Source organism: Serinus canaria, chromosome 8 (assembly GCF_022539315.1).
Source record: "Serinus canaria isolate serCan28SL12 chromosome 8, serCan2020, whole genome shotgun sequence".
Lineage (NCBI taxonomy): Eukaryota > Metazoa > Chordata > Aves > Passeriformes > Fringillidae > Serinus > Serinus canaria.
This window is the reverse complement of record NC_066322.1, coordinates 17,791,685-17,817,519: the sequence shown is the minus strand read 5'-3', so window position 1 is coordinate 17,817,519 and position 25,835 is coordinate 17,791,685. Positions and strand designations below refer to the sequence as shown.

The 25,835-nt window shown below is 37.8% G+C and overlaps 1 protein-coding gene across 1 annotated transcript in view; it reads left to right on the top strand.

Annotated features, from left to right (window-relative positions):
* DPYD (dihydropyrimidine dehydrogenase) overlaps window positions 1–25,835 on the top strand; it is a 334,630-nt gene that overhangs the window by 212,720 nt on the left and 96,075 nt on the right. The window contains exons 15-16 of the mRNA XM_050977198.1: window positions 13,453–13,521; window positions 15,945–16,028. Coding sequence (XP_050833155.1) covers window positions 13,453–13,521; window positions 15,945–16,028 — 153 coding nt within the window. The remainder of the gene's footprint in view (window positions 1–13,452; window positions 13,522–15,944; window positions 16,029–25,835) is intronic.

Sequence of the window (25,835 nt, the reverse complement as noted above, 5' to 3'; positions counted from 1 at the left end):
GAGACAGAATTTGATCATGAATGTTCAAATGACCATGGAGTACATGTCATAATGTTTGATCCCAGCTGCAAAATATTCACACAACGTTTGTTTTTTTACTCTAAATTTTTAACAATATGATTATTAATTTGACAAAAAAGGGGAAACACATACTCTGGCCATCGATTTGAGGGGATTTTATTTTAGGAAAGCACATTTCTGTTGCTGGAAACTGCAATTTGTGACTGAAAATAGGACCACATGTTAAGTTCAGTGAGATTTTTACAATCAGTGTATGATTCAGATGAACATGTTTGTGGTGACAAATTAGGACTTTGAGGAAAAATGTGAGAAGGTCTTTCATGTTTTGCACTTGGAAACTCCTGCTTTGTTGAGAAATTTTGTTGAAAACTAGTTTAGTGCAGAACTGTACTAGTCATGTTATAAAGCCATGACTTATTTTGTTTATTTTACTATTACGGCTAAGGTTTGAAAAATGGTGAGTAGTTCAGTAAGGAAGAAAACTATTTGGACATATGCTAAGAATATACTTTTGATTTTAAAAGTGATTTATTGATCTCTGGGAAAAAAAAGAAAAAATTTCACTGTTCTGGGTGGACTATGAACACATCTTTAGAACTTTAGCCTTGGGGTAAGAAGTAGGAGAAAATTAAAGCAGTTTCTGAAATACTTCACCAACCGTCTCCTAGAAAATGACCCAGTCTGCTTGATTATTGGAAAAGACAAACTCCTTAATAGCTAGCATCAGCTGAAGCTGCTTCAGGATGTGCTTTGGCAGTTGCTGGTAAAAATTCCTTTCTGCAGAGATATGTGAGCGATCATTAAGTAGGAGTATTGACAAAGGAAATGCCCCAAACATAAAGACAGTATGATTAAAAAGATATTTCTGGAATGTAATTCTGCTGACAGTCACATGAAGAGTTGCATATTTCTGTCCATCTTATTAAAGTATGAACATGCAGACTATTATTTAGAGGGAAAAGACAATCTCTTAAAAATCCCAACTGTTTTATCAGTTTGGTAAGTTACTGCGTGTACAGTGGAGTGCTTCAAAATGATCTGTGTCATCTGGTTGGCTATCAGGACTGTAGATTGTAGAAATGTCCTCCATAAACTTCAACAAAGGAAATGGCATCATGTGTTAAACCCCCTGGATGCTCAGATATCCATTTTGCCCTCTCAGTCTGTGCTTAAAATAGCAATAACAACCTTGGTGCAGGGCATTTCCTGGCGATTAATAACTGGCCAGGGTTAATGGCCCTCAGCAGTGCCTCAGGCCATCAACTCCTCCCAGCCAGTCATTACTCCCTGGGAAATGCCCTTTTCTGGGTAGTTATTGTTTTAATATTAAGATGTAGATGCCATTGGATGGAGAAAGAATGACCTTGTGGCAATCTTACAAAATAAATGTTAAAATAAAGGCAAAATTTTTAAATTGTTAAGCGTCAACAACCCATCAAAATTAAAATCTAAAGTTTATAAAAATGACAAATTCTGCTAGTCTGATTACCTGTGCAAAATACATATTCCCTAAATATGTCTTCCTAATTTCCATTTCATGTTTGTCATAGGCAATTGGCTAAATTATAGAATTTGATCTTTTAAAATGCACAGTACCTTTGACATTCATTTTACTGTCTGTGGTACGATTTTAGACTTTTATGAAGCACTGAGTGTATGTGATTTAGATAATTCTGCTTTTTCATCTCTCGTATTACAGTATTTGTATTACAGTAATAATAGGAAAGCAAATGTATACCTGATCAAAGTAGTAAGTGTATGCTGTTCCTGTAGCCCATATTCTGTATATTCTGTGGTGTGGTTTACATTTTAGGCATTCTGCTAGAGCTCTAATGAAGAAAAATATGAAGGCTAGGTCTATATTTAAAAGGCTTGCTCACATACTTATGTAGGCTAGGAATACTAAAAATAAAATGGCATGTAGCTGCTGTCCTGGCAGAACCTAGTGTAGATGCAGTTCTACCACCAAACTGTTTATTTTTGTTCAGAAGCAAGTGCGGCGTTTGCTGCTCTGAACTGTGGCGGTAGTAGGAGAGCTGGCTCTCTGCAGACATGTTCTAGCTCAGACAAGAAAGGCAGAGGCACATGCTTGAATCTATCACAATTAGAGCCAGCTCTTCAGTATGATTGACAGCAGCTGGACTATATCCCAGCCTCCTGTGCTTTCTGGGGAGGGGGGCTAGGGAAAGATCTCAAATTCTGAGCGAAATGTGGGAATAAAGTGTTCCAAGATGTTTTTTCTTTTCTTTATCTATCAAGACGAGCATGTAGATTAGCAGAATTCTTAGTGGGCTCTGAACTTATCTTATTCTATACCCTCAATTTGCTGGTAGCTTCTAAACTTTTTATGCACATTGTGTTTAAGAGCTACGACCGTAAACTTTTACATAGTCTTCATTACTAAACTTCTCATATCTGTCACAATTCTGTATTCTGGATCTCAACTCACCCTTTTTTATATTTTAATTTTTTTGTTTGGTTGGTTTGGGTTTTTTGTTTCATTTTGGTTTTTTTGTGATTTTTTTGGGGGGGGGTTTGTCGTTTTTTTTTTTTTTTGTGGTGTTTGTTTGTTTGGGGGGTTGTTTTATTGGGGTTTTTCTTTGTTTGTTTTGGGGGTTTTTTTGTTTGTTTTTTTTTTTCTAATGAACTATGCTTAAAGGAGCAACTGCTAAACATGCAAAATGAGGTGGCCAGCAGGATCCAAAAAGCAATCTTGTTCTCTTCATACAGTCTTAGTCTAATGCACAGTTGAGTGAACACAGGCAACCAATTACCATGTGATAGCAAATTGCAGTGTGTCAGTGTGGTAACTACCCCTGTTGGGAACTTGGAGCAAATACAGCCTGATTCAACTTAATATGAATTTCTTCAATTTTGGACATAGCAAACCAGCCTTACCAATTTTATGGGGTTTGAAAGAGCACTAGAGCAGCCACTGGCTGCAGGTGTGCCCAGGGTAGGTAACTCATAAATCAGCAGTAACCTGCCTGTGTGTTGAAACCTTGTATGCAGAGCTAGTGGAGATGGTCTTTTGAGTGTTAAAGGAAGTGTGTGACAGTAAGTGCTTATTTACTGAACACTTAAACCCAAATAAATATTTTAAAGGATGGTTTAAAGGAGACTTATGTACATCCTTTGTTGTGAGCCACATAGCTTAAATGTAAACTAAGAAACCAACAGAGTGCTTTTCCCTCCTGTTTCCTGCCACTACACTTTCCAGTCTCACAAATCTCAGGATGAATGCTTTTTCATTGGTTATTTTTACATCTTTCTCACATTTTTAAGTGCGGGGTTCCTAATCTATTTCAAATTTAATTTTCTTTTACTTCTTTTTATGTTAAATATTTTTTTATAAAATTGTAGTTACGTTGATTTTTCGGTCTATACATAAGGATGTAATTTAGGTCTAATTTAAGTTTTATGTTTGGAAAAAATATATTGAAACTCTATTCCTAAATTTCAGGGCAGCATGTATAAAAATCTGCTTCACTTTTCTCGCAGTGTTATATGAAATGATAGACTTATTCTTAGCTACACCATTCTTGGCCACCTAGCCATATATGCTCTCTCTCTCTCTCTAACTGTATTAAAATCTGAATATGTGTGCAGAATGTTTCATTTAAGTTATATGCAGCTCAGTTGAGCGTATCTAAAGATTGTGTGATTTTATAGGTACCCCAAATTCTTTCCTGTGTGCAGTGTGTGCATCTTAAAGCAAAGGGTGGGCATTAAAAATGTATGTGTGTTATATTTACATTCTCTCAATGTCTCTCTCAGCACACCTCTGGTTCTTAGTAGGACTCTTGCCTTTGATTCTGCCAAAGGCATCCACACTTCACATGATTTATTTTTGATTTATCTTTTTGGGAACACACGTACTCACAGCTGGGACATTGATAAAAATCTCACCAACTTAAGGTCTTTCATTTGAATGAGGCTATAAGGCTGTAGAAAATTCAATGCATTTTAATCTTAAAATGTCCAATCACATAGCAGTATGTTGAACAAGTTAGGTAACAATTTTATTCAACTTCCAGATATGCAGTGAAATAGTAGGGCCTCTTTCACTTTCTCAGCATCTTCACATGAGCTTCCCTAAAATATGAAGAGGTGGGTCGAACTGGCACTTGAGGAGGAAAGATTAGTCAGAAGGTAACTGCCAACTTACAGCCCTTAATTTTGCATCTTCTTTGCTGCTGGAGTGTAGCCAAAAAACTACTTGGGTCATCAGACATAACAGCTAGCTACTTAAGTAAATTCTTATGTCTGCATAGGAAAAAAAGCTACCCACTCATGAGATTTTTCTGATCATACCACAGATGGGAGCACTGCAGACCTGCCATCAGGAGGTTCAGTGCATAGTGGCACTGTTGTTCCCTGAATTTTTGCCCGGCTGGGAAATACCGGGGAATGATAGGAAATATTATATTAATAGATCAACAGAAAACATGTGAACATTTCATCTTCACTTCTCGAAAAGTTCTGTGCCTGACAGAAGGTAGAGTTTCTCTCTTTGATAATGGACTACTTTATTATTTTCACTATAGAAATATTTATATATGAAACATTTTTTTCCAAATGTAGGGTTCTGGTGGGATTGAATCCCACTGGTCCTGCTTTGGCCATTGAAAAGATAGCACGCTTTTAGCCCTGTGGACATTTGCAGATTTTCTCTGATCATGAGGTGAACCTGCTCCGTTGATCAGGCAGGTTTGGGACTGTGAAGAAGCTCTCCTCTTTGTGAAGTCCCACATTTACCTAGGGAAATAGTATTTTTATACTATTTATATATAGTATTTAAATACAAATAGTATTTAGGGACTGATAGGTCTCCCCCATGCAGCTGGCATTTAAAGCCATCAGATAATGTCCTGAAGATGGGATAAGCCTTATAGCCTGTTCCTACACATCTTCTTAACTGCCACACCCTCACCTCTTAGAAAAGACTAACTGAAGAGTGTTTTGTGCAAAATCAGGTAAATTATCACTGATTTTCAGTATATCACTAGGAGGATAATGGTGCACAGAGAGAGAGTGGGTGAGTTGTAGAGGATGCAAGCTGGCTGACAAAATAGTTTAGTCCTTCCAAACATCCCTCTGGCACCAGCAGTGTCACATGATGAAGTAGATCACAGGGCTCTGAAGTGTAAAAAGGGAGGGTTTTTTCTCTCTGTTCTCAAAGTCACAATTTTCCCCTCTACTAGCACTGATACTGCTAGCTTTCTTGAGTCTTCAAAATCCAAGAAGTGAATTAAAAGAAGCCCTGGGGGGTGATGGAACAAGGAAGAGATAGGATGGACTTCTCAGAGATGCAAAGAGACAGATTTGACCTGGGGAATTGCTAGCTGACAGAGTGCAGGCATTAGGAAACTGTGATGAAGTTATTAATTCTGTATTGTGTCTCTTTATGTTTTCTGCTGAAATTGTTTTCTAATAAGTTAAGCAGTTTTGCTGCTGAGTAATTGGGGAAATATATCTGTATATCTTGAGTCAGCCAAGGACTGGAAGGGATCTTGGGGTTCCTTTCAGCCAACAGCTGCTCATTCCCTCTGTGGGAACAGCCTACATGCCTTGAACATCTTTGTCTCCAGTTGGCTTCCCCTCTCAGAGGGGCACCCTGCAGAGAGTTGCCTGTGCTATTGTGAAAATAAAGAGCAACAATTAGCGAGGTGCTCAAAGAACTGTGATTAAAAGGACCTTGTGTATCTGGGCAGAGAATTTGATAAGAGAAAAATTTCTAAAGGTGGAGGAAAAAAATCACAAATTTGTGAGCCTTTTGCCAGCCTTGTTTTTCTTATGTGGTCTTGAGAATCAATAATGTGTCAGCACCCTGGTGGAAAGCTTTTGCTACAGGTCATAGCATGTGTCTGAAATATCATAGAATTAGATATATCCCTTTTCTCTTAGCTTCTCCAATAATGTATTGGCCTCCTCTGCTTTCTCTTTATATTAAATCAGTGTGGAAAGTACAGAAATACAGCAGGGGCATGCCAATTCCACAAGGGCTTGCAGGCATTGTTAGAAAGAAACACTGCCAAAAATTAGTATCTGTCTTCACTCTTCTTTTGGATTCAGCCTTTATTTCCATGCACTCATAAATTTGTTTTCACTCATTATCAAAGAGACTAAAGGTTGAACTAGGTTAGGTTTCCTATGAAAAATAAAATCCCAGAGATTCTATCAAATTTCCAGGGAAGTCTTTAGCCACATAGGTAATTTTCAATGTAATTTGAAGGGTTTACCTGAAGTACTGAAATTTTCAGCAGTCTGTCATAAAATGGACATACTTCTTCTAGTCATGTTAAATATTTGAGCTTCCCTGAAGTGCTCTATACAGGTGCTACATTCTCTTTCTTTGTACATATGCTTTGGGGTTCCATGGTTCCCTTTTCACTGTTCAGAAGTTGCCACATCTTAATTAGAGTGCCCTGAGTCATGAAGGATGCATCGGATCTTTTTTTTCTCTTGACCTTTTTTTCAGTTGCATTGTGAATTAGCAGCACTCTCATTAGGTCCCATTTAATTTTCATTTTTGCACATTTCCATGTCTGTGATATGTGCCTGTACATTTCTGTGTAAGGAGGGCCAAGGTGGCTCCTCTGCTGCCCTGGTAGTGCTGACACAGGGCTGAGTCTGACATGGTAGAGGGGCACTTACAAAACCAAGCTGATCCCTTGTTTTTCTGCAAGTGCAGCAAGGTCTAAAGTGCAACCTGATTAGCTTTCTGCTCCCATCAGAGACATAAGTTGTGTTATTGTACAAAGAAAAAGGGTTGTTCATAACCTTTGGGTTTTGTTTGTCTGAGGGTGTTAGAACCTAACAATTCTAGGCCTGATATTGAAGTTGTAGCCCAGTGTACTCACTGAAATCCATCATATAATCTCATTAAATAGGTGGATCTCATTGATAGAAGCAGAGTCATAATATGAAAATAACTGCCTTTAAAAATCAGCATCTCCATTTAGCCTGGGATTAGAATCTTTGGTGTTTTCTGCTCATGCTGACTTTTTTATGTAATACATAGAGTAAATCATAGAATTTTCAAACTTTTGTCATCATCTTTAGAGACTTAGTTGTGTGCTGATAATGTTTGGCCTATTTTTGTGTAGCTCTGTTGTATTTAACTTCCCCTTCCATTAAAAACAAAGAGAAGATCTCATTATAAAGTAGCAAGGCACAGAAAGTGCTTTATTCAGAAGGTATGCTGCAGCTGAATAATAAACATACTAATATCCCTTACTTGTCCCATTTTCATATACTCAAATGTATGTATTTTAAGTGCAAGTGAAGGAGGAAAACACTGGATGTTTAGAGATGGTTAAATTATTTACTGGAGAGTAAAGTCCCTGAAAAAAGAAGAGAGAAGAGAAGCAGAATTGCAGGTCAGCAGTGTCAAGACATTCTGCGTTGCTTGTCTTTATCATCATGCAGAATCTTTTTATTAAGGCAGTGCAGAAAGAATAGATTTATGGACTGAAGGTACAATGTTTCATATGTCCATATCCATCTAGATTGACAGTTCCTACCAACATGAATTTCCCTGGAGAGACAGTGTTACTGGTGTCAGTGGATGGCATCATTTACTTCAGTGTTCCATTATTAAATTGATAACAAGATAATTCCTCTGCTTCTCAGAGACATGACAGGTTTTACAATTGTTAACTTTCTTATTGCATGGGATTTGATGTTCTAGGTAGTTTTTAATAAGAAGCTTATTTTTATTTCAGTTCTGCAACAAATCAAAATTTACAAGAATGTACAGGAAAAGAGAAACCAGGCTGAGCGTACAAGACATCAAAATCAGGCTGGTTTCCAGAGGGTTATTTTTATAGCAGCAAATGTTTGTGCTCCTGTTGTTTTTCAGTACTGCACATTTGAGTGTATTTGTGCAGCACAGAATGTTTGCTGTGCTTGTACTCCTGTCTTGTGCAGTGGGTGTTAAGAGTGTTCTGTGCATTGGTAATTCTGGCTCTGTTTTTTTGAGGGGGATCATTTCATCAGCCACTGACCATTTTGAAAAGCAGAGGGTGGCTGCAGGTGGCCCTGGATAGCACAAAGCCTCCAAGAGCTTTTCTGCTGGCTCAGTGTGGCACAGCTCCTGAACATGATGCTGTGTAAGAGGCAGGTTTAGAGAGGAAGGGTATTGGTGTGAGAGAGACTGGAACAATCCAAAACTCCTGTGTTGCTTGTTGTTACTCCCTCACTGCCAGCTCTTGGCTGTCCAGGCCAAGGCCTAGGCCTGCATGTTTCACTTACTCACCTGAAGAGCTGTGAGAAGTCCATCTGCAGGTGTTTCTTCCTTGTAGATATTTACAAGGTTATTTATTGTGTCATTGAAAGAGCAAAGGGAGTGCCCTGTAAGCTGTTCTTTGTGGACTTCCCACCAAGTACCTGGTGGCCCTGTGCTCTTGTAGCTGCACCTGGGCAGGACCTTGGAAAGGTTCCGAGCGCGTCGGCGTGTTACGGCGTGTGGGTGAGAGATGGTGTGGGGCAGAACTGAGTGCAGGCACCCCTCCTCCTGACTGATGGGGGATTTAGTGCTGTGGAACAGTGATGCAGCTGCCAAGAAGTTCTCTCCTTGTGTCTGTGTTGGTGTAGGTGCCTTTTCCACTGGTGAGTGGTGAACTGAACATCTCACTTTTGCCATTCCTCTGGAAAGATTGTATCATCACTGCCAAGCTCCTTCTTACTAAATGCTTCCTGAGGAATTTTTAATTAAAATGTTTGAGTTTGTTCAGACTGAGCAGGTCATGTGGCAAGGCCAGACTGTGTTGTTTTAAAGGAAAAAACAGGTTTTGGAGGGAAGATTCCATCTGACCCAAACACAATGCCTTTTGAAGTTTAGCTTGATCAACAGTAATTCTGTGGGTATTGAAATCTGTTTCTTAATAAAATCTTCAATCTCTGCACCCCATCTTTAAACACCACTTATCCTATTCCTTATCTCTGCTTCCCAAAGAAATAGCTGTTAAAAAGCCCAGTCCTTCAGCCTTCCTGAAAGCTCCTCTTGATTTTACAGCTTTCAGGGGAGCGGTCTTTAAAGATGATGCTAAGAATCTCTTTCTATTTTTGGAGGGATTTTGCACCTAAAACAGTAAAATACTGTGGCTTTTTGTCAGTGTTTGAGAAGTCAGATAGGGGTGTGTGGTGTGGCCAGCAGCAGTGTCTATACAGAGCATCTATGGACATGATGCAGAACTGCCCTCAAATCTGGTGCAACTATAAGAAGGTACAGGCAGAGAAGAGCAAGCAGAAATTATGGTGGCTGGATTTTCTGAAGTGCAGGGAGATTATGCGCAGGCCTGGAAGAGGAGATTCAGAACAGATATAGGCTCTGTGTGATGACCAAAATAAATATGGTTATCACAGGCATAGAGGATTGTGATTTCATTCTTTATGTTGAGAATTTTTCTTAAATTTGCAGGAATTGACAGTGTTCACATTTAAATCCAGACAGCTGAGACTTTTATTTCAGGCTGTTTGAGTGTACTGAAACTCCCTTACTCCCTGCAGAGCAGCACTGGACAAATGGTAATTGTCAACATAGAATTTTACTGCTCTCTGGCTTTAAATAGATGTGACCCGAACTAGACTCAGTTGGTTTTTTTTCCCTCCTTCTTTTTGTTTTGCAACCTCTTGCAGTGAACCTCTTCTTTTTGTGTGCTAAGAAAGAAAGATCACTTGAAAACATAGAGAGTGGCAAACCTCATCCTTATTATTTCTTTTCATTCTATTGCATTCATGAGACATCCACATAGAGATAATGGATGAGGAAAAAAACATTCACAAGGGAAATAGATTCTAGTTTAAGCTTCCAGGGGGATTATTATAAACAGGGAGAAAAATATTTTAAGGATTATGAGAAGTACCTTGTCAGTGTTCTTTTAAGTAGAACAACTACTAATGCATTAGTCACAGAATTGTGTGAAATGTAGCTTTTTACTGCTTTAGCTACAGTACATTCATCTTATAACGGTGTCCTAACTGGTACATTACATACCCTCCCTTTTCCACCTCCCTTCCCTCCAACAAAAAGCAAGTTTTACTGAGGACCTCTTTGTTCCTTGAATGATCAGGAAAACGCTGAACAGAGAGCAGTGTGTGGTGTTGGGAACATGCATCTGTCCCTTTATAGGCATTTGGAGAGATTGTCAGTCACGTCGTGTGGGGTGAAAAGCCCTTGTCTGGTGACATGTGTCACAGTGATGGTCAGGGAGGGACAGAGTCCACAGGGCTGCTGTGCTCTCCCAGTGTGGGGCGGGGCAGCAGCATCTCCCACAACAGGCAAAACAGCCCTTTGGATGGAGGAGAAGGGGGAACAGCATCTACCAGCCATGATTTTGATCTGGAATAAGGAATGGGCCAGGGGTCCCACTGTGCTTCAATCATGCACAGTTTGCAGGCAGCCCACACTCAAGCTATGACAAAGCTGCAATTTAGTCAACCCTTATTTACCACTTACCACACTTTAGCAGCAGCTTCATTGTAAGATCTGTCAGGAGCCTACTTTTGTAAGCTGGGAAGCGTGTGCAGCCTCACACTTGTGGCTCAAACCACTGTAATTAGGCTCGCGTCAGGTTGCCACTGAAAATTTGAGGAATCAAAAGGAAGGATGTGCTCTCTGCAGATGGTCCTGGGCAGGGCCATGTGCTGGACTTCCATGAGATAGCAACTGTTTGGGGCTATTGGATTTGCAGGGTTGGTAATGTAGTACACAGCACTGTAGGCGCTGAAAACATGAGTGAGAAGAGATTTAGAAGCTGAAATGTGATACAGTTCTCATTTCTTTCTTTCCAACAAAACCTCTGCCTATCATCACTTGTAGCTCTTACTTTGTTCTTGCTATTCTCTTTTAGATAGTGATAATAGTCTAGATTCTCTTCATAAATTTCCATGTATGATTTTAGGAGTAGATCCGAGCCTCAGGCATCACCGATAGTTCCCCTAAATGTTCACACATGACAGTGATTATTTCTTTTTCTTGGGTACTGAATCCAAAGGAAGAAACTGTAAAGGTGTTTTGGAAAAGAACAGTCACTTGAGACAGGACAGTTTTGTTAGTACAGAGTGCTGGGAGATATTCTTTCACCTAGGAAGTAAGTTTATTTTCAGTTATAAGAGAACACTGGTGGGGGAAAACCATAAAATTCCTACTATTTTTAAATTTTCATTATTCCCTCTGAGATCATGGCTTTCCTGTGAACAGTCATGGCAAAAATGTAATTTTTGTTTTCAGTTATTTTTGTTATTGTAAACCACTGCTTCTCAAAAAGTATGGGCTTAATATTAAATACGAATCCTAAAACTAATCAATATTAAATAAACATGTTGTCTTAATTAACAGCTCTTTGAAACATCACAGATCATGTTCCTCCTCTTTTGTACACTCCCAGCAGAATTTTCAACTTTCATTAGTAACACTTGATGTAACCTAACTCAACTACTTATGAATCTAGTCAGCTGCCCTTGTTGTCTTACAACTTTCCCAAGGAAAAATTTTTTTTCTATTAAAGCTCAATTGTGCAGATTTCTGATATACTTAGGATTGTGACTGCAACTGTGAAAATCCTTATCATGTTGTCAGTGTCTGAGCTGCTGGGTTGTTTTTTTGCTTTAGTTGGTTTATAAAAAGCATGAATTTGACAAGATACTGTTTCTAGATAAATTCCAGTTGGTTTAAATTTTTCTCATATATAATTTCCTGGACAGATTTGTCACAATTTTTGCTTTTAAAAAATTAAAGTCCTTTAAAAGAGATTTCTGTTTATTTCTGGAGCCCTCAATTTATCTTGAATATTCAAATAGGACACAGAGCAGGTTTTGTTTCATTAACATTTGACCTATACAGCTATATAAGATTTTTCCCTGTTAAAAAAAATTATGGTATAGGAGAGAGACTCTTTTTCCCTGTCAGAGGGGAATAAAAGCGTGGGCACTAATGACTGTGTGTGCTTAATGAAGAGTTTGGTCTTATATTTATGCCAGAGGTGAGCCCAAATGGGCACCTGCAGGCAAGGCAGGCACTTCATCAAACACTTCCCTTCTCACCAGACTGCCATCCTGCAAGCAGCAGCCAGAAGGGTGGGTGGGTGGGCAGTCTGCAGGTAGGAGGGTTCATTGTAGAGACTCATCAGAGAAAAACAATGGAAATAATGGTGATGATAAGTGGTGTTTCCTTTTAAATTAATATGCTTGGAATGTGTTTAGTTTTAAATTAATAGAATGTAGCCTCACCATGTCCAATTTTCTCCATACCTGCCTTACTTTTCAAAGTGTGTTTCCCTCCCTTCTGAAGATAACAAATATCTCCTCCTTCTTATGCAGATAACTTGGGAGTTTACAGCTTCCAGCAATTGTGTGTGTTGGACAATTTTTCTACTCCATGCTTTTCAGTATTTGTTTGAAATGAATGAGTCATTAATCCTCAGCATTATGGGAAAGTTCAAGAGAAGTGTTAAAATGAGGGGGTGACAGATTCAGCCAAGCCTAGATATTAGTGAGACAGTAAATCTTGTTTGGAAAACAAAAAGATTAAAATAAAATGTCATGTTACCTGTCAATCAAACTTTCATGTGAAAGTTTCACGTAAAAGGGCCAAATAAACAAGAGCATGGCCAGACACTTCTCTATTCTCCTCTCCTCACATTTCCTTTGAACACAGACTGAGCTTGTAGACTTCTATTAAGTTCTCTGATATATTTTCTGATTTAACCCTTTAGCTGCTGCAATATAGCTTTCTGTTGCATTTTTTCTTCCAAACATCATCCTTCTAACAAGTTCATGCAGGAGTTTGTGGGCTTATTTCTCTGCTGATCTTACCTCATGGGATAACAAAAGCTGGAGATTCCCTGGGCCATTCTCCCAGTCCTGCAGAATTTCCCCACATGCTGAAAGTCTCCTCCCAGTTGCCTCTGGGACACAAAATAGTTCTGACTGTCCTTCACTGCCCTGAAGTTACATGGTAAGAGACTCCAGGGTCTGGATTTGATGTCTCCTGGATTCCTGAAGTCAGCTGGAATATTGTGTCCATTCACTACCACATTGGAGTGTAAACTCATGCACTGATGTCTTACCTACCTCTAAATAGTCAAAGGGCTTCTGTCATTTGTATTAATAGTAAATAGTTTCATTCCTCAGACCTCAAGAACGAGTGTGTCTGACAGTTTCCAGGTTGGCTGTGTGTGTAGGACAGACTTTGTTCTCCCTGTGTGACATGACAGAGAGAATGCACGTGGATAGACCTTCTTTAAAACCCAGGAGTATAATAGATGAGTTTGTTCACTGTTTCTTGTCCCCAGTGAAGTCTGCAGCTGTATTTCACTCTCTAGCTCCTGGCAGACAGCTGGTATTTCCCATAAGCAGGCTGTGCAGTTTATGTCTAGAGTCACAGTAATGTACAGTATTACAATAATGTATATATGCTCTTTGCAGGTTCTGATTGCCAGCATCATGTGCAGCTATAACAGGGAGGACTGGACTGAACTTTCAAAAATGGCTCAGGTAATGGTTTCCTAAATGTGTTTTTAAAAATATTTTTTAAAAATTCTCCTTGAAAACAAGAGCTTGAAAGAAATAGATTCAAAGTGAAAAATGAGAATTCAAGACATGTCCATTATAATTTGTTTATTCTCTGTTTTCATTAAAATGATGGAAATGTAAACTTAAAGGAAATCTGTTCCATAAAAATGGTCCCTCAGATTTTTAAGCAATACCTGGAAAGCCTTTAGTCTTTGAATCTATATACTTTTTATTTGCATTTTAAGCAAACTGTATATTATGACAGATACCCTGATAAAATTTAATTCTACCTTTGAGAGCCCAACTTGATCTTACCTTGCCTAGAGGCACACTAGTTTGACAGCACAAGAAGAAATTTTGAATATAAAACTCTTGAATATTTAAAGTATAAAGGGCTCATTTAATGCTGTTCTAGTTTTAATAGAGACTTTCAAAAATGATAGCTGAGAAATTCAGCATATATAATATCAGTCAGTAGGCTTTCTAAAATATAAATCCAATCTTACAGAAATGCAAACAGACTATGGACCTGAAATTTCTATTCACTTTGAGGAAAAAAACTATTTAATAACTTGTACCTGTGTCCATAGGGAATAGTGTAAGAAATACTTATCAGGACTGCACTATTTTCGTTCAGAAATGTATCTATATCTGAATGGAAAGCAAAGTTTTTACATTTAAATTAAAGTGTGTTTTCCACATAAAGTATCTAGAGGAAATTAAAAGCATAGTTTTAACAAATCTAAGCAAAGAAAAAAAATTACCTTGTCGTTATTGCTAGCACTACCTCAGATTTAAATGTTCAATTTATAAATATGCTTTCACATATGTATGGGTAGAGATGTGGCTATTTTGAATTTGTGTTTTCATATGGCAGAATGTTTCGACATCATTGTTGCTTTATTCAGTGTCCTAAGCCCTCCTGTGGTTATGTAGGGTGACACTTATCAATTTTCTTTGAGCGTTTTACACCTATGAGGGAAAAAGTCACTTTGGGGACTTAGGGAAGTAAAATTAAACATTTTCAGTAGTTAGCTTGGTGATCTTCAACACTATTTCAATTTATACCTGTATTTACCTAATTGACCATGAAATCATATTTTGAAATCTATGCTTGACAGAAGCAGTGCCACTTTTAAACTGATAAGGATGAATGGCTTTACTGTGCCTTTGCTCCTGTTGTTTTTTTAATCTGTTGGTACTGCTGCCCAACTTCAAGACACATATTTCCAATCCGTGCTTGTATTTATGTTACCCCTTTAGAAAAGAAGTGGTTCTCTAAATGCAGTCAATGATGTGTAACCTATGTGATAGAACATTCTTCTGGGAAGTAGTTGTTGGTGTCTGCCCTGTGGAGAGCAGCACTAGTTTGGGGCGCCCTGGAATGCGCAGCTGAAGAGCAGGGATGCTTAATCGCACGCGTAGGATCCTGCCTAGAGGTAATGGATGTGGCTTTCACAAGAGCAGGAGCCCCAGCAGGTAGCACAGTGTCTCAGCAGGAGGACGACCTATTCATCCAAAAGGTCAGCTTGTCAGGGAGGCCGACAGCCCCGGCATGGCCGAGCCGGCCGGAGCGGGGAGGGTTCCTGGGAGTGATGGATGGCTTCTCCCTGCTCACGCACTTTGGGAGCTGCTGAACCATGGCCACACAGCAGGCTAAGTTACTCCAGTTCAATAGGCAAAACAAAATGCAGATGCAGAACAAAACCCTAGTTAGAGCCACTGGAAGGCAAACAGGAGAGATGTTCGTGTCAGGCCGGAGCAGTTCAGAAAGGAAGAGGAGCGTGTCTGTGTGCTGCCCTCGGACAGCTCAGCTCCTTCCCCTTTTAATTCTAACTAATAGAGGGCGATGAACAGGAATTAGCATGACTAATATGTTTGTTTAGACTTTTTTTTTATTAACCTCTTGTTCTTTAGAAACAAATTTACTTAATGACGAAAGCTATGGCACAGTACAGGTGCCTGCAGAAAATCTGGAGACTGAATGTGTTAAAGCAAAAAGGAAATATTTGTTACTGAGTTACAGTTCTTCAGAGCACAGCAACACCTGTGTAACATTGCCTGCCAAAGCCCTTAGTGCTGCTCTTAGGCCCTGTAATTACATTTAATTTTTTAACATTTTCCAGAACCAACTCTATATTCTGCTCATATCTTTTTACTTTTTTTTTTTTTTTACTCTAATTCCTTAAGAATCTTTGGAAACCACATCAGCTTTTGAAATTTTTTCTCTCTAATAATTAACATCCTTCTTTTCTAGGGTATCATAACCGTAGCTTTTTCTCTTAAAAAGAAAAATAAGTCAAATGTCTGAAGAAATCTATTTAATGTGAACAGTAAATGCTACAGGAAAGAATGCATTATTTGAAATTAATTTTTCATTTTTTGTCCTTCCACGTGTTTTATAGGTTGCTGGTGCTGATGCGCTGGAGTTAAATTTATCATGTCCTCATGGTATGGGGGAGCGAGGCATGGGACTGGCCTGTGGGCAGGTAGGACTGTAACCACAATCTGTTTAATGTCTCTCCAGCAATCCTGCACTGCCACATTGATAGTTACACCTCAGGGGGCAAGACACAAGCTGCAGATTACCAGCTTGAGATTTTTAGGTTGAATGTGTTTAAATATTTATTGACGAGAGAAAAAAAAAAGCTGAGAATGTACAAAATTCTTAGTTTTGCTGAGAACAAACCTGCATTATGTATTTGACAAGGAATATGACGAAAACAAATAATTTCAAAAAAGCACTTAGAATTGTTGATTTCCATTTTAGTGCCCTGTAGATGTCTTTTAAATCACAAGCTAATAATTACTGCATATATCAGTAATGATTTTTGAGGACATGAGATATACATGCATTTCATTTTACAATTTTTAACATATGAACGTGACTGTATTTCAGAATTACAGAAGAGTCCATGCATTCTGCTAGTATCATGTAGAGTTAACCCTTTCTCTTGTAAGAGCCTGTGTTCTGTTACTATAGATTTGGTGGTTTATATGGTTGAGATTGGGATTATCCATGCCTGAGGTCTCTGCCATGCAGAAATCTGTTGCAGAGTTTATCAGTACATCCCATGACTTCCGTTAGGAGAATGTGTGTTGTTTTGCCCATGAAAAGAAAATATACACATACAAACCCTAATTCTCATGCTAATATCCTTTTGCAGTTTGTAGATTTTGGCATGTTTTGATCATGGCTTGAAATTTGTTTTAGCTCTGAAAAATACCCAAATATGGTGAATTGAAAGTCTCTGAAAAATCTTGGTTCACAGTCTACAAGGAGAGATTTTCCAGAGTTTGACCATCAAAATTTCTGAATTATGAAGCCTGTTTGATTCCCCATCCTAATACATTTTGGGGACAGGGAGAAGAAGAGGAGGAAGGGGATGCAGAGTGGGAATCATGATTATATACCCTAAAACTGACATACTGTTATTCACCTGGCCCCTTTGCAGAGGGCTAGTAAGCATCTTAATTCATCCTCCCTTGCTTAGTTAAACACAAAATTTAGAAGACCTGAGGTGTAGTTGGGTAACTAAACCATTCATTTGCTGAAACTAGGGAGGCACTAGGAGCTGTAATCAGTGCAACATTTCAAGTGTACACACTTCAAGTATAACTTTAGCATAGCAATACTGTCAGGCACTGTGCCCTGGGCATTTTATTGTTTTCTGTGAACAAAATTATGTCAATTTGGTCCATGCTGTAGATTATTATTTTTAATGAAAGTAATCTGGATGCTTTTTATGGCCAGTGGTCTTTTGATGAAGTTGTGAATAAAAATGGGAGAGGATCTTAAAAGCCCTCCAGGATGACACTAGCAAAACAGTAGTAGTTATTATTTTTTTTCCCTGAATTGCATTCAAAAACAAATTGCTATTTTAGCCCTGTTTATAAGTTTTTGAAGGAATTCCCTCCCTTCAGTCTGCAGAGCATAACTCAGTAGCTTGGCGTGCCCCTGTCTGAGCAGGCAGGACACTGTGGAAGGTGCAGTCTAGTCAGGGAGAGCCCTGGAGGTTCCAAACTGAAACCTTTCAAGTGTGGGGTTTTTTATTTTTTTTATGATTGTGTTATTTCCAGCTTTCAGTGGTTGGAGTAATGTATGCATGTGAAGTTGCTTAGATGTCTAGTCAGTAGGGAGCTGTCTGCGTACATGAGTTTTTACATATCTTTCAGCTATTGTAAAATCAGAGAAGCAAATGCAAAATCTGAGCACTCAGGGCTATCGTGTGGATTTGTGACTCTCCATGGAGGAGATCAGATCCATAAAGAAAGAAGATTTCTTTACATATACATGTGTGCTTTTATAATAATATTTCTGTCTTTCACATACAGTATGGATATTCCTTGGAATGTTTCATATATACTACTCTTGCTTAAACATTTTCCTGTGTTTTCTTATTTGTCTTATCAAAATGAGAGCTCAGAAAAGAATCAATTTCTTTAGATGAATAAATTAATAAAACAAGAGAGAATATTTAGAGAGCCAGATCCTGATGTTCTTCCTCAGAGTTGGCTAAAAATTAAGTTATAGATTTTAGATGTAGATTATTGAAGCAAAGGGTGGGGATAAACTGGATTAAGTAATGATATGTGCAACAAGATTTATCAGTAGCCCTTCAGGGGGCTTCCACGCACGGTGGCCCCTGGAGACCCCATCAGAAGATACAAAAGTGCTAGATAGTATTTTGGTATTTTAGTATTATTTCCCCTTTCCTCCTTCCCCCCTCCCCCCCACCAGAGCTGAAGTCAAATAGGTCATACCTGGGTGGTGTGGGGAAGACAGGGCTCAGATATGCTCTGGAAAAAAACAACACTCCCCATCTGGAAGTCAGGGCATGCGGCTTTGAGAGGTAGAGCAGCTTTCCTGGTTGTACAGTGAAACAGGTTTTCTTAAATCTTTTTGATAACATAATCCATGTCTTCATAGGAATTTTTTTCAAGGATTAGGTCTCTTTCATGCTTAAGCACATTAAATCCTCAGAAAACTAGAGAAATTGCTGAGATGAAGAATAATGGCAGAAAAATGTGCATTTTTAGTATTTATAATGTCTAACATATTCTGCATTTTTGTTGTTGTTAAAAAAAAAAAAAAGGAAAGGAAAGGTTAATTACACTGTCTACTTTTTCTTCTCATTCCAATTCCTATGGTGTGCCCACAGGGTAAGTGTAGAAATCTGGAAACATTAGATTTGTTTTTTCTCTATCCTATTTTGTTGTCTAGTATCAAACGCTTTCACTGCTTTATATCAACCACAAATCAAAAAGGATCCTGGTATATCCAAATTATATATATAAAAATGGGTACTAAGTATGTCTGTTTGTTTTATACTGAATTACAGTTCTCAGCTTTTATTTGATTTTAATTCTAAGTCATTAGTGCAGACACTCTGGCGCCCAAACAGCGTGGCTAGCCAGAGGGTAATATTAAGAGGTATCTGTATTGCTGCCAATAAGTTACTTAAAGCTGGTTCTGTATAAAATGTCAATTATATTTACTAATGCTGATTAATGATAATAAAGTTAAGGTTTATATTCTTTTGTAACAATCTGCAACAGGATAAAAGTGGATATTGTAATAGAATTTGTCATTAAGTTTACCAGCACTAATGCACAGATTTTCCTTGAATCAGATAACCTTTGTGTACAAAATGTGTAATAGTAAACATAAAGACAGCATGGTGAACAGCAGGTTATTATAAAATGACAGTGTCCCTTTCCCACTATAGTTCAATCCTGTAGTAATTTTAGAATAAAATTATAAAAATAATAAATCAAGTATGGTAGCACTCATATTTCGGTGTCTAACTTGTGATGTTGTATTTGTGGTACACTTTTTGTCCTTCACTGGAAACCATGCAAAGATGTTTTAATTTTTTTTTTTCTTACTTATCCTTCTAAAAAGTGGCATTGAATATTCAGAATTATTAATGTCATGTGAAACCAAAAAATATAAGTGTTTGTCTTTTTGATTTTAGTCTGAAGGTCAACAAGTCTCTCCAGCTGCTCTGCCAAGAATGTATAGTTAAACTGACTCAGTAATCTGGGTTTACTTTGCATTCCTGCTAAGATGAAACCCCATGTCTGAGAACTGTAATGTGCATCTCCCAAGAAACATTTTCAAAATTATCAGTGAGTCTTCTTGGCCTAGTGGGCAGTGAAAAACCACAGAGGGAAGGAAAGAGCAGCTTACAGCTACAGGAAAAGATGAGACAAAATGCTGTGAGAGTAGCTACAAAAAGATTATTCTCTGTCATGTCAGATGATAGAGCAAGGGGCTAATTGCAGGCTGAATGTTTCAAATTGTGCATTAGGAAGAGAATTCCCTAACAAGGTGATGCAGATCAGGAATATGTTGTCTGGTGGAGCTGCGTACTCTCCATCTCTGGAGTTTTTAGGCAGGCAAAGCTGTGGCCAGCCTCACTGGTGGTGGTGTTAGTGCCAGTCTAAGTGGGACCTTCCAGTACCTGCCCTCCTGGAGTCTATTCAGACAGCCAATTCTGTGGATTCACCATGTTCAATTCCTCACCAAAGGCACTGCATTCTTTGTACCAGGAAAAGGAAATGAGGACAGTATAAAAGGACTTGGGTATTCACTTGGATTGAGAGAATCAGTATGAACAAGGTCTCAAGCCAAAAGCAACTAATCTCATATTCAAAGATCTTAGCCTTAGTGCTATAAGCAAATATTGCTAAAGTTAATAGCACCCTGGCATATAACTATTTCTTATTAATTAGTCATTCCTTCTAACCCCCAAAATAGAAAAAAAAATCTTTGCCTATCTCAGCATTTAAGCCCTAGGTTTGAGGTATTATTTGATTTTATTTTTTTTTTAGTTTCTATTGAAGAAGGAATGTATGTGTCTCTTGTGAGCACTGAAATCCAGATTCTGGTGGTTTAACTATTGAGATCATATGTAAAATGAACTTGCTTTGTGGTTCTTTTCTTACCTTTATTTTCATTTTGCTTCAGTGGTACTTGCTACAGTGTCTGCTGCTGGCTGTGCTTATGTTTATTGCCTGCAATTAGGAGGCAAGTTTCATAAAAGCCTACATTGCCTCATTCAGAGGACGACAAATCTGTCAAAAACAAAAAGAAAAAAACCCCAAAGCCCTGGTTACTCTGCGAAGATGAGTGCTGACTGCATGGCACAATTAGATTTGCTCTGCTGTACCTTGCAAATGGGAAAGATGAGGCTGCTTTTTAATTGAAGTGCACAGCATAGCATGCTAATTCGCTGTTGCTCTGCCAGCAAGGAGCTTGAAGTATTTTAAATAAATGATGCCCCAAACAGAATTTGATTATATCTGTGTTCATGTGACATTCTACTATCAGCCTACAATAATATGCTGGTTAAGTATAATTCATTGAGTCCTGCAGGCAGTATTAGTTCTTGCTCTTCTCTTCGGTATCAGTTATTGCTACAAATTAATGCAAAGTACAGCAGAGTGGTGCTACACTGGGCTGTAGCAGCACTGTGGACATTGTCACCCAAAATCCAGTATAAACCAGTGTGAGTGAGGTTCGTGTTGGTTTTGCCGTGGAGTTTCAGAACTCATACGTCTTGTTCTCTTGCATTGGCCACTGTCATCCATTTTGGTTGGTTCTTCAAAATATAATCCTAGCTGATCTCAGTGTCTTTGCATCTGCCACTGCCCTCTCTGGCTTTGGGGCATATGTTGACCAAATGACCTCTTTCAGTCATGTTTCTCAGAGTCCAAACTTTTTCAAAGGCAGTGTAAATTCCATGAAACTGGGTGACTGGGGAGAGGAGGGAAATTGCCTGCTGCCCAAGCAAATGGATATGAAGAGAAGTCGTGGTAGTTCAACTGAGGGAAAAGCTCAACAGAAGCAAGAAATTCAGTTCCTGAGAAACAAGGATTTCTTGGTTGAGGTGGTGATGCTGTTACTCTGTGTGTGCAGGGATGTGCTGCACTGGGCATTGTTTTGCTGGGTGAATCTAGGACGTGCAGGGAGAGGGGATGCTGCTGATTGCCTCCTTCAACTCCTAAAAATGTAGACATAAGCACGCTTTTTAGCATGTCAGGAGATGTGTTTTGTGGACTTATGTTCATGGTCCCACACTGATCATGGTCCAACATCATTCTTTATGATAATTCGATTTTGTTGTTTAACCTCTTTGGATTGATTTTTAATCTTCTCTGTTGTCAGATGACTCTTTCTTTTCTTTTTCTATTCCTTCATTCTTCAGAACTCTCCTCATAAACGAAACCCTTTTCCTTAGTTGCTTTAAAAGTAAAAATTTATTAATGAGCTATTTCACTGGAAATCTGAGCAGGAAAAGCTTGCTGGCTTTATGGACACTCCTGGGCAAGTGACATCATTCACCTTCCTCCAGTACGTGAGAATTCATTTCTTTTCTGTTACCATTCTGTTACAATTACACCATTCAGGTGTAATTAAATGTTGTGATTTAAATGGATTTCTTGCATGCATCCTTTGTGTTCTCATTTATTCTATCTTTTAAAAGGAGACAATACTTAATAATGAGGTACGACAGTTAATTGGTGTTTTGTCCAAAGAATTCTGCTTTTTATACACTCAAGGAGAAATGAATTGAAATGCAGAGTTTAATAAATTCATCATCAGAACTCTATTCTGTAATTTCATATTGTGACTTGACAACATTTAATCCACTGTTATTGCTTTGAAGGATTTCTAATTGAATTACTCAAAAGACAAAATGGAAGATAAAAAGGGATTATAAATTCAACAATAATGTTAACAGCTATACCAACTTGCTGAAAGTTTTTACTGACATGCTATGGCTGTTAATAAGGTTTGAAATACTGTTTATGTGTGGTGACTTATATTTATGTAAGGAAGACATTCTCTACAGAATGTATTTTCTTAGCAAAGGTAAAAGTGATTCTGTTTCCTTGAAAATCATGAAGACATGAAAGCTATTTGGGTTTACACTTAATTTTCAATCTTACTATGATGGAATCGTTTCTGCTGGAGTTCACATTGTGGGTGACAGATGTCACAGAGAAGGTTAGTTTGGTCACTTTATCAGTGACCTGGCACTGTTTGACTGTTTTAATAGCACTTCAAGATTTTGACTGTTTTAATGACACTTCAGTAGCCTAAAAGCAATGATGTATATAGTGAGTGCTTCCCCTAAAGGAACAACACTTCTTTTTTTCTTTTAAACCAAATAGCAACCTGTACTTGATCTTGAAATTGCATTTTAATACCCTGAGATATTTTCAGAAGAGGGAAATGTAGAAAACTTGAGCAAATGTGGAGGCCCTTTGGATATGAGGTATTGCAGTTTCTTGTAATCATGATATCTGTTAAACAGGATTTATTGGAAACAAAGTGACCACCAACAAATAGCTGTACAGGTAAAATAAAATATTTTATGATTGTTTATCTTGGTGCACATTAGTAATTTTTTCTTTCTATGGTTTCAGTTTTATGCCAGTGTTTGATGAAGTTAATTAGCAATATATTAATTTGTCTCTTCACTGCCTACATAAGAATTTTCAGGATTAGACTGATATGTCTTTAAATATTGCCTCAGTTTCTAAGAAAGTTAAGTTTGCTGGGAAGCTTGCTCTTTACAGTAGCCAAATCTGAATACATGCCCACTTTGATGACCATTTTAAAATTGAGTGGCAAATTCTTCTCAGAGCATAGGTTTTAAATTCCCTAGTTTCGTGTTTCAAATATTTATGCTTTCCTCAATTATTTATTATTTTCTGCCTTATTATTTTAGGAAAGGACAGAGCTTGCCAACCTGACCACAAGAGAAAGCTATTTGTGGCTGCAGCCTTCACATATTCGAGTTCTGTGCTTCCCTTTAGAATATTTCATGTATGACGTAAACCTAATCAAACCCTTATGCCTTCCAGCAGGTGACCTCTGCATGAACTAAAGAGCTGAAATATTATTTAATCATGCTGCATTCCACTTTTTACAGTGCTATGAGAAACATTATTTTGGCTAGCTAGAAACAACCAATATAAAATATTTGGTTTTGTCAGGGGTAAAAAGGCATTTTTATTAGTCAACACTTTGCGTAGACCAGGACTATTAAATAAATCTTTCCAGTCAGCGTGCCCAGGAAGTTTACTAATGGTAACTGTGCAGTTTTTTATTTTTCACTTGGAATATTTAAGCCCAGTTGATATTGGAATAAATAATTTGGTAATTTGGACTGTAAACTGTGCATCAACCTTTCAGGCCAACTATTAGTGATCTTTATTCTGGAAACTGAAGAAAATCATCAGACTTAAATGCCTTTAATATTGCATTAAAATCAATAGCTGTAAATGCTCATTGCTAAAGTTTTAACGGACCTATCATAATGAAACAAAAGGACTGTTTTCCCTATCAATGTAAAGTAACTATAAGCAAATATAAAATGTCCTATAGCTAATTTTTAAATTAGAAAATTTTCTAATTGAGGTGTTTCTTCTGGTTGCTTAGAATAACATTTTTAAATTAAAAATAAGTGAAACAAAACCCAAACATTCAGAATAAGGAAAAACACTATGGCTCAACCACCTTCACAGAGAGAGGAATCAGTTTTCAAAACAAATTCAGTTATTTTCCTCTTTGTGCTGGGGAGAAAACAAAAAGCTTTTCTGTAATTCAAAAAAGGAGTAATTACAAAGCTGACTAAAGGCAGCAACCAACCTTTCAAGTCTCAGTTGTGCTTGATCTTGACATCCCTCTAATTGCTGTTCTTACTCACAAAACAAATATATGTTTTCTGCTCTCCTGTACTGGTCAATCAAAAACCTCCAGCTCATTTTTGACCTTGTCTGCACATGGGCTTTCAGTCATGAGGTGCAGCATTATCCAGAAGGGGTGTAGGAGTGCCATGCTGCTAATAAGATGTCCAAATAGGATCTCCCACACAGCACTTTGATAAATTCATTCTTAAGTTTGGATGCTGACCTATGTTAAAATTGGCAGGTTTTAGATAAGTGAAAACCCATTGGAGTGGGTTCTTTTTGTTTGGCTTATTTTTGTCTGGTTTTTGACATACATAAAGAATCATGCATTTGTGCAACTCCAGTGAGTGCTACAATAAAGAAACCCTGTAACAAGGTACTTTTCCAAATGTTTTTTTTTTTTTTAATAAAGTTAGGGAATCAAAGGATATTTGTCTTGTGCTTTTAACATCTTTCAAAAGTTCTAATTGAAGAGCTGACATAGGGAGAAATTGTTGTGATACTGAAGGGGAGAGTAAGAAGGAAAAGGAGAAAGGGATATGCTAAAAATAAAACATTTATTGAAATTCTGATTCTGTAGAAACCCTTTATGTGTCTTTTAAAAATTATTTTGTTATATGCTTTTGAATTTAAAGTTTCTTTTTTATGTACACCTATTTGTTCTTTCAGTTTTTCAAAGTAGTCTGAGAAGAGCCTGTGACTCCTTTGAGCAGTAGGAGCCCCAGTCTCTTGTTGGCTTTTCTCAATGCCCACTGTTATCTCTCCCAGTATCCACAGGGTCTCAGAGTTATGACTTCTCGGTTCAGCCATGCCCAAAACCTGGACCTAATCCAGAGTGACTTGATTTAGCCCAGTGACACGTTGGTATCACTGGAAGAAGAGGAGAATCTCAATTAGGCTCCCCCGAGTGGAACTCGCAGTGACAGATCTGAAGGAGTAGCTGATCCGATTTTGACACCTTGCTTGCAGCTTTACTTTAAATTAATAAAGTCCAAGCATCTAGGAATGGAGCTAGGTGACAGGAGTTTTTTAGTTCTTATAACTTACCACAAGAAAAGAAAGTTCAGTCTGGTCTCTCAATTCTCACTTAGATTTCTACTTTAGCAGAACATAATGAATCGGGAGTCGTTACTCTCTGTAAGGTTGGGTTTTTTTTTTAAATTAAATTTAAAGATGAAAATATGTCTTTACTTTCAAGTGGTAATGTTTTTGCCTAATTGATAAATCTATAACCAAAAGAATGAATGTAGTCTGCAAAAATGAATGGAAATATTCCAAGCTATACTTCTTAATATGCAGTATTTTGTAAGCAAAAATGTGCTTGTTTCACTAGTAGGACATCCTTAGTTGTATAAGTCATATGATATCTTCTCAGTTTAAAAATATTACAGTTTTTGTTCAAATTATAAAGAGAACATTTTGCTGTGTAAAAGCAACATAAATGTCTTCATTTACCTAGTAGACTTGTTTCAAAAGACTTTTTTTAAAGAAAGGAGCATTTTAGAGTGTGTAAGAGAGTAGAAAATAAGTATGTCTTGAATTAAATCAGTGAACAATAGTCGCAGAGCACATAGTTGCTATGGTGGTTT